General features: G+C 49.0%; 1 protein-coding gene across 2 annotated transcripts; it reads right to left on the bottom strand.

The window, feature by feature from the left end:
• Nucleotides 1-205: 205 nt before the first annotated feature.
• Nucleotides 206-8,807, bottom strand: LOC128099318 (forkhead box protein J2-like). 2 transcript variants are annotated; one of them, XM_052721191.1, is made up of 6 exons: nucleotides 8,333-8,807; nucleotides 7,849-7,950; nucleotides 6,373-6,582; nucleotides 5,722-5,820; nucleotides 3,919-4,006; nucleotides 206-651 (listed from the first exon to the last, which is right to left on the bottom strand). In XM_052721191.1, coding segments are annotated over exons 1-6 (927 nt in total). In that variant the 5' UTR covers nucleotides 8,760-8,807; the 3' UTR covers nucleotides 206-650. The 2 variants fall into 2 exon arrangements, with proteins under 2 accessions (XP_052577151.1, XP_052577150.1); XM_052721190.1 differs by lacking the exon at nucleotides 206-651 and having other exon boundaries at nucleotides 1,475-4,006; nucleotides 8,333-8,806.
• Nucleotides 8,808-9,361: the final 554 nt, after the last annotated feature.

Here is a 9,361-nt window from a genome sequence, read left to right as displayed (position 1 = left end):
CATAAAAAGGAAAAAACAACAAAAGATGAAAATCAAAACAGACACACAAACTAAAAAAGGAAAATCCTAAGACGATAACTACCAAAAAAGTCAGGCAGTGGTGGTGCACACGTCTTTAATCCCAGCACTCGGGAGGCAGAGGCAGATGGATCTCTGTGAGTTCGAGGCCAGCCTGGTCTACAGAGTGAATCCCAGGACATCCAGGACCACTGCACAGAGAAACAAAAACAAATAAACAACAATACATAAGAAAACATGGAGTCTGTTCCGTGTTGGCCAGCTGCTCCCAGCATGGGGCCTGCCCTGGAGTGTGGTTTATATGCACAGCGGCACTGCACTAGAGAAAACTGGTTTTTCCTTCTTCAGCAGGTACCAGATGCAAACAGACTCTGGGTTAGGGGTGGGGCTTTGTGTCCACTCTTTAAACAACATGCAAACGTGTTGGTGGGCCTGCTCACCACCGACCGCCAACACGACGTAACTACACTTAATAGCATTTTAAAGACGAGCTGTGAAATCCATGCCTAGTTCTTTTTTTCATCACTCTCACAAACAGTCAGGGTCGGCTACGCAACCCCAGTGGCAAGGATGGGCGAGGGGTGGCAGGGTGCCAGCAGGAGCCGAGCGCTTTCACATTTCTCCTCTCCCACCCTGGCAAAAAGAAATTGGAGAGGAGTACCAATAAGATAAGAACTGGAAACATTCCTTTTTTTTTTTTTTTTATTAAGAAAGCATGCAAAAAAAAAAATCAAGTTGTGAGCCTATACACCCTCTTCCCAGCCTGCACCAATGCAAAGCATTATGGGTGGTATGAAGAACTCACCAAACCAGAAACATGGGAGTTGAGGAGAGGAAGCCTAGGATAGGTAGATCAATACCAAATGACTTCTCCTTTTGTCCTTCTCCTCTGCTTTTTCCCTTATTCCCTCTTATAGGCAGTGACTCCTACAATTTTGCACACATCACCCAAGACAACAACAATGACTAAACTTCACGTCCAGCAACACCGGACCAACAAAATAGTTTTCTTTCCACGTCATGGAGGGGATGGGAAACTGAGGCCCAAAGGGAATCAAGTTTGTCCTGTGCCATTTTCCAAGCCTGAGCCTGGTGGAGGAGAGCTGGAACCCCAGGAGGCCTAAGGCCAGTCTCCAGGCCCCAGCCCCATACGTCAGCTGCTCTGGCTGCCCACCGGGGCCCTTCATGAGACTAGTTCTCAAGACACGGAGGAGCCAGGGGCATTTAGGAGTATGATTCAGCCTACCCTTCCCAAACTCATACAGATCTGACCAGGAAGGTGTTTAGAAAGAGGAGTGTTACTCTGAAAAGGCAAGATGTTGAGGAAAACCAAAGGGAAGCTGCGTAGAATATACCCGAAGGAAGGAATAAGGAGATGTCTAATCGGGCACCGGGCAATGGCATGTGCCACCCTCGAGAGAAACACTCCCTTCCCCAGTGGGAAACACTGATCATACTTCAACCCCACCAAATGCTCTCCAGTACCATCTTCCACTGTGTTGTAGGGCATTTGTTTTTTCTTATACCCCACCCCCCTCGTTTTTCCTTACAAAGGCTTCAAAAGAAATAAAGTGCTCTTTAGTGAACTGCCCTGTCTTGCCCCTTCACCTAGCCTCACTGGACCTCACCAATCTCATACATTAACCCCCTTCTGAAGAAAGGAAAGGGGTTGATGAGGGGGAAATCGGGATGGGAAGCCCAGTATCTTGGAAATCATGGGTGAAGAAAAGAAAACGAACAAAAATCAGAAAGCACAAAGAGATTGGCCTTGTCTAAACTATGTATTTTGTCCATTTCAGAAAAATGGAAGTAAACTTGGTCTTCCCTCTCATAAGCCAAATTCAACAAACACACTCACTAAGAACTCTGCAGCAGTAAGTCATGGCCACTTGCTGTTAAAGGAGGTTACTCATCCCCACGCCTGGGAGTGCCCCTTGCCTTTACTGCATCCTGTCTCCATATTAACTTCCCTCCTATGATTTTCATTGCCTGTCAAAATCAAAAGCTTCAGTCCCACTGACAGGGATTTCAAGAGAAGCGCTCCCTGCGTAATTAAACAAACGGCACATTCCCTGCCCGTATCTACGCCAATCCCCTTCCTTCTCCCCACCCTCCTATCAGCAAGACTACGGGCAGAGTCTGCTATGACAAGGAAAGAGGCTTTCGCAGCATGTCGAGGACATGAAAAAACTCGGAGTGAGAATGGCTTCCTCTTGTCATTTGAGAATGCCAGAAAATGGGAGAAGAAAGTAAGACAGGGGGATGATTTGGACAAACAGCTACAGGAAGACAAAATCGTATTTGCTGAAGGGGAAAAGAAGATGGAAGACAATTTACATATGCAGTAATGGCCACAGTTAATTCTCAGAAAGAACTTTTCTCAAAGCCAAATGCTTTAAATTGAAAGTGTTTCCAAGAGGCTGAACCTATGATGAACAGTGGTCCTCATGCCCTCCCATACAAGCTAACCTGAGAGTATTAGCTAGGAGGAAGCAGGGATGCCTTGACATGGAAGGAGGAAGCCAGGGATGCCCTGACATGGCAGGAGGAAGCCAGGGATGCCCTGACAAGGCAGGAGGAAGCCGGGGATGCCCTGACATGGCAGGAAGAAGCCAGGGATGCCCTGACATGGCAGGAGGAAGCCAGGGATGCCCTGACATGGCAGGAGGAAGCCAGGGATGCCCTGACATGGCAGGAGGAAGCCAGGGATGCCCTGACATGGCAGGAGGAAGCCAGGGATGCCCTGACATGGCAGGAGGAAGCCAGGGATGCCCTGACATGACAGGAGGAAGCCAGAGATGCCCTGACATGGCAGGAGGAAGCCAGAGATGCCTTGACATGGCAGGAGGAAGCCAGGGATGCCCTGACATGGCAGGAGGAAGCCAGGGATGTCTTGACATGGCAGGAGGAAGCCAGGGATGTCTTGACATGGCAGGAGGAAGCCAGGGATGTCTTAACATGGCAGGAGGAAGCCAGGGATGTCTTGACATGGCAGGAGGAAGCCAGGGATGTCTTGACATGGCAGGAGGAAGCCAAGGATGCCCTGACATGGCAGGAGGAAGCCAGGGATGTCTTGACATGGCAGGAGGAAGCCAGGGATGCCCTGACATGGCAGGAGGAAGCCAGGGATGCCCTGACATGACAGGAGGAAGCCAGGGATGCCCTGACATGGCAGGAGGAAGCCGGGGATGCCCTGACATGGCAGGAGGAAGCCGGGGATGCCCTGACAAGGCAGTGCACACCCAACCTCATGCAGATTTACACCCCGTCACTTCTCCATGACTTTCTACTCAACTCAGCTGTCCCAGTCCACCCTTTATGGGGAATGAGGACTGCCAGAAAAAGTAAAGACTGGGTACATAAAGGAAGAGTTCAGGACACAATTAGCACCATTGAGTAAAACCTGCAAAGTCATGGCTGCTAAGCAGTGTCTTAGACCCCTCCACTCGCTGAGGCCTATCCAGGCCAGCCTGAAACAGACAGGAACAGAACACAATTTAGAGCTGAAAGGTGGAAGCAGCATTGAGTTTCTCAGAGAGAAAGCTGAACTCAAATTCGAAACCTTTCTCTATAGCTACCACAGCCTCATCTTGCATCTTGAAGATTTCAAATAGGAAAGAGGAGGGCATAGCCCATGGTGAGGGGCAGTAGACTGGGCAGTATATAACCAATAATAACAATAATATAATTAGAATAATAATAAAAGAACTAGGAGGGAACCAGAGAATGAGGAAGGAAAGGGGTTATCTTCGGCAGCATCTCGCGGTGGCTCCTCTGACAGAGAGAACAGACAGAAGCTATATATCTATATACAGGTTTGGGGAGGATGGGTGGGGACCGTTCTTCCGCCACGGCGAGAATCCACCACCAGGCCTTGGGCTGACGTCCACTCTGACTCACTAAGTGATCAAGTCCCAGTCGAAGTCGTCAGCAATCTCCTCAGTGGCACCAGGAGGTGGGACGGGCGGCCGCGGAACCATGTGGTGTGCTGTCGAGAAGAAAGACAGACCAGAAAGGAAGCTGGATGAGAAGCAAGTCCATCAGTCTAGATGGGGAGTGTTCTGCCCCAATGACACCAGGAAGGACACAGAGACAGCACCAGACTGATCAGCCTGGGGTTCTTTCTGTTATAGACTATTCATTCAGCGACACCTCAGGAAACACACCAAAGCACATGCCATAAACTCTAACTGACAAAATAACTTAAGGAGGTGATATCATATGAAACAGCAGCACAGAAAGTCACAGTTGCAGGGCACGGACAAAGAAACAGACATCATCCTAAACACTGAAATACTTGGGCTGGAGAGATGCCTCGGAGGTTAAGAGCACCGGCTACTCTTCCAGAGGATCTTAGTTGAATTCCCAGCAACCACCAGAGATCTGGTGCCCTCTTCTGGAGTGCAGGCATACATGCAGGTGGAACAGTGTATACATAAATACATAAATAAATAAATTTAAAAAAAAAAACGCTGTGAGTTCGAGGCCAGCCTGGGCTACCAAGTGAGTTCCAGGAAAGGCGCAAAGCTACACAGAGAAACCCTGTCTCGAAAAACCAAAAAACAAAAAAAAAAACTGAACTACTTGTGATCAAATAAAATGACAACAGTGAATTTCCTGAAATACATTTAAACATGAGAAATCTGTTCATGTGTACCATCTACAGGGGTTCAGTGTCTCCCCACCATCAAAGACAGTTCAATCCCATGCTGAGGAAGCCACTCAGTGGTACAGTACTTGCCCAGCATACAAGAGTTTAACCCCAACACTGCAAAAAACAATTGGAAAAAAAAAAAAAAAAAAAAAAAGTAGCCGGGCGGTGGTGGCGCACGCCTTTAATCCCAGCACTCGGGAGGCAGAGCCAGGCGGATCTCTGTGAGTTCGAGGCCAGCCTGGTCTCCAAAGCGAGTTCCAGGAAAGGCACAAAGCTACAAAGAGAAACCCTGTCTCGAAAAAAACCAAAAAAAAAAAAAAAAAAAAAAGTAGTTTGCCCCAGACCCCTGACACTAATGGTGAGGTGACAGGGAAACAGCCATTCATTTCATTTGCCTGTCTTCCATCTTGATTCCAAAGTTGGACATAAACATCCCTCACAGTTATCTTTCACTAACATTTATAATTATTCTTCCTTTCAGTATTGCAGTTACAAGGTAATTTTTTTAATTTTTAAAAATTATTTTACTGTATGTGTCTGTGTGTTTTGCCTGCATGTATGTCTGTGCATCATATTCACGCAATGCCAGAGAGGCCAGAAGAGGGTATCAGATCCCCAGGAACTGGAGTCGTCAACCATTGTAAGCCATATAAGCCATGTGGAGGCTGGGAATCAAACCCAGGTCCTCTGGAATAAAAGCTAGTGCTCTTGACCACTGAGCCATCTCTCCAGTCCCAGAAGTAATTTTAAAGCAATCCCAGGTTAGAGGTATAGCTCAGAAGTAAAGCCCTTGTCTAGTATGAGTGAGGTCCTGGCTCCACTCCCAGCACTATAAAACAAAGGAAATTTAATGAAATAAAATGGCCTTTCTTAGTCTCACCGGAAGTACACCTCCCTAGAGGGTAGCACGTCTCGTCCTCCAGCCTTGGGAACCATGCCCTCACCCATTAGCAGGTGCAGACAGAAGGGCAGAGAGAGGATTCCGAAAGAAAGTAAAACACTGAGAGACGAGCGTGCTTGTCTGTCAGTGAAACCCTCCCAGCTCTTACCTGGGCGACTGTATCCTGTTGTGTCCTGGGTGGAGATTGGGTACATAGGTGCTGGGCCAGGGTAGAGATGGGAGGCTTGTGGATGCCCATAAGAGTTCACTGCCAAAGCAAAACACAAGTTACTTGACTAGGGGACTATTGCAGTCAACAAGGCAGGAAGAAAGAACACGTTCCCTGTCCCATCAGTCTCTGTCTCTCTTCCTGCAAGCAGGAAGCATTCTGCAGAAGCTACCAGTCCTCAGTTCTTAGGGTGAGAAGGGATGGGGTCTAGAACTGTGAAACATCAAATCTGAGAATAACCAGAAACATGATAAACATGATCATCAGTCTGTTTTCCCCTGCTTGACCCCCACCTCCTATGAAGATTATTTCTGGGACAATTTGGAATAAGGACTTTCTTTAATAAATTCCCTCCCTTTTTAATTAGTAACTTTGATCTCCCAAACCAAGGCATGGAAAGGAACAGGCCAGCTGCTTCTGCGGTTCTTCAGGACGTCCTGCAGGAGCTCATTGAGTTGACAGATGTCCAGTCAATAAACCAGTCCCAGGACTCAGCCTGGTCACTGCCTGTAAGATTGCTTCCTCATTTCTCTTTTCCCTTCACCCTTCACTTCCCTCCCAGTCTACTTCTCTGGCAGCTTTGTGGAGTACCTTGGTTCATGGATGGCTCCGCTTTGCCACTGGTGAGAGCACAGGAGTCAGTGATGCGGGCAGGGGCAGGTGGTCGGTGGGAGCCCCCTTGCGGGGGCATGTGACCAGTCTGGGTGAGGAAGTGGTTGAGGGAGTCACACAGGTTGGCGATGTGATGCTGGTCGAGGGTCCAGTTCTTCTGTTCGGCCTGCCGTAGACTCTCCATCAGCTCTACGATGAGAACACCAGCCAGGCCAACCCTGAGCAGCTAGCCACCAAAGCCACCACCACACCACCCTGGTGCACGGTTCCCTCTCATCTTGGACCACCAGCATTGTACACTAACAATAATGACTTATACCTTTTTCTTTTTTGCTTATGTAAGTATATATTGAAATGTGATATGACGACAAGTATCATTAAATGTGCCAGGTTTTAATTAGTTTTTACTGCTTTCTTTAACCTTATTCTGTACTCACAATTTTAGAATAAAATAGACTAGAAATAAGCCTACTCATTTCACTCTAGCTAAGGATGCTTCTTGCAAAACTGAAACTACTTTGTTTTTTTTCTTAAAGGGGAATCCCAAAATGACCATCCAGAGGCCATGAGTTCATCTTTTTACAGTTCCGCCTTTCAACTTTCCATTCTGTTTGTTCCTTGCCAAATTTTTATTTTAATTTGCATCTCCCTAATGGATAAAAGTGTTCAAAGTGACTTAATGGATTCACTATCGTCTCTGACAGGAAGCATAACTACAAAACTGTGGTCCAGAGTCTGAATCCCCAAGATCCTTTCCTCTTCCCCATGACAAAAGATGACTGGCATAAAGCATTGTAGTATCTGAACAAGGGCAAACACTTGAGTCAAACCTGAAAACACGTATATCTTTCTTGTACAACATGCAGAAGTGATGAAAGTCTCGGTCCCACACCCATTTGGGCATCACCTGGGTCCTGGAACCTCCCCCTCTGCTCCAGAATGGACCTAAAGCGCTGGCCTGAGAACTGGGACTGCTCAATGCTCTCCCCGTCTGCTCCAGAGTGGACCTAAAGCGCTGACCTGAGAACTGGGACCGCTCAATGCTCTCCCCCCTCTGCTCCAGAGTGGACCTAAAGCGCTGGCCTGAGAACTGGGACCGCTCAATGCTCTCCCCGTCTGCTCCAGAGTGGACCTAAAGCGCTGGCCTGAGAACTGGGACTGCTCAATGCTCTCCCCGTCTGCTCCAGAGTGGACCTAAAGCGCTGACCTGATAACTGGGATTGCTCAATGCTCTCCCCGTCTGCTCCAGAGTGGACCTAAAGCGCTGGCCTGAGAACTGGGACTGCTCAATGCTCTCCCCCTCTGCTCCAGAGTGGACCTAAAGCGCTGGCCTGAGAACTGGGACTGCTCAATGCTCTCCCCCTCTGCTCCAGAGTGGACCTAAAGCGCTGGCCTGAGAACTGGGACTGCTCAATGCTCTCCCCCTCTGCTCCAGAGTGGACCTAAAGCGCTGACCTGAGAACTGGGACTGCTCGATGCTCGACCAGTTGAGCCGGTTCACCATTTTGAAGCTTTCCTTTAAGGAGTCGATACTGGAGCACCAGTCTGGAGGAAAGGCTGTGGAGAGAAAGGCAGGTAGTGAGACGGGGTGTAAGAGAGCAGCCAGCACATGCCAGTTTCTCCCAGCTACCCGCCCAGAGTAACAGCGGCATTCCAAGAGAGCTGTGGACTCCCTCACCGGAGAGTCAGGAATGGCGGAGTGACCTGTTCTTTTAGCACCAGCAGTTCAGAGGCAAATATACAAAACAATGCTAATTCATCTATGAATAGGAAGGGGAAACAACGAAATCCCCAGCCTCAATCCTCCATAGTACAGGGCTTTGTGTAGCAACTCCATCGGCTGAGATGAAGGAAGAGGGTGAGAGACTGAACCTAAAAGACCAACTGTTAGCTTTTGCACCCACGGTTCCTCCACGCCGGCAGAACACGGTTCACTCACCCTCCTCCCAGCTTTCTCTGTCCCCTCCGTGCTCACCAAAGCCAGAGCTGTTGATGGGCGCCTGGCTCTGCGCTTGCTGCTGCTGCGGTGGCTGCTGGGCAGGGTGGGGGTGGGCATGGTGCTGATGAGGGTGGTAGCCTCCGTGCTGCAGTGGGGGAGGATGCATGGCCATCACACCGGGGGGTCCGTAGCCTTCGGCTCCAGCCTGTTTTCCCCCTGGTGTCGTACAACCATCAGGGCTTGGGGTGTGCAGTGGAGGGGCACCCCCTACAGCGGAGGGGCCCTGAGTGGGTGCCTGGGGCTGCTGTGGCTGTGACTGCTGGGGTGGCGGCGGCTGCGGCTGCTGTTGCTGTTGCTGCTGCTGCGGCTGCTGCTGCTGCTGAGGTGGTGGCTGCTGGTACATGTAGTAGTTGTTAGAAGGCTGCATGTCTCCCAGGAGTGAGGAAAACCCTGCAGGGGGAGGAGGAAGTAGGTAAGTGATTTGAGCTATACAGTTTCACTACATGACACCTCTCAGGATGAGAGAGCTGGGGCAGAAGAGTTGAAAGGACAAAAGTATATTCTGTGACTGCAAGGACCCTGTGTCCCTCCTTGGAGATAACAGACCAGAAAAGCAGTTAAATAAGAGGAAAACTTTGACCCACTGGTGACCACGGAAACGTTAATAAAAAATTGTAAAAACCTCATTGGTGACCTTTCATGCTCCTTTTAGGGGATTTAGATATAGGGCTGGAATCAGTTTCAAAGGAAGTCACATAGCAGATGAAATTTAAAAATTAAATTATAACTAAAACAAAGCTATTAAGCAAGCAGTTTGCTCCTCCTGATTGTCTCTGCAGCCCCCTCTACTGCCCTGCCTGCTGGTCTTCACAACCAGGAAAGGCAGCTTGGGTGGGAAGCAGCACACAGACTGATTGATTTCTCAAGCCAACTGGGCAAGGAGGAGCTAACTAAGAGGAGTAGCCTGCAGCCCCCAGGCCAAAGGCAGCTCAGGATGGCTACGAATAAGCCAACACAAAGCCATAAACT

This window comes from Peromyscus californicus, unplaced genomic scaffold (genome assembly GCF_007827085.1).
Source record: "Peromyscus californicus insignis strain IS unplaced genomic scaffold, ASM782708v3 Scaffold_6__1_contigs__length_162567912, whole genome shotgun sequence".
NCBI classification, from domain to species: Eukaryota; Metazoa; Chordata; class Mammalia; order Rodentia; family Cricetidae; genus Peromyscus; species Peromyscus californicus.
Note: the sequence above shows the minus strand (reverse complement) of the source record. Positions and strands in the feature narration are given on the sequence as shown.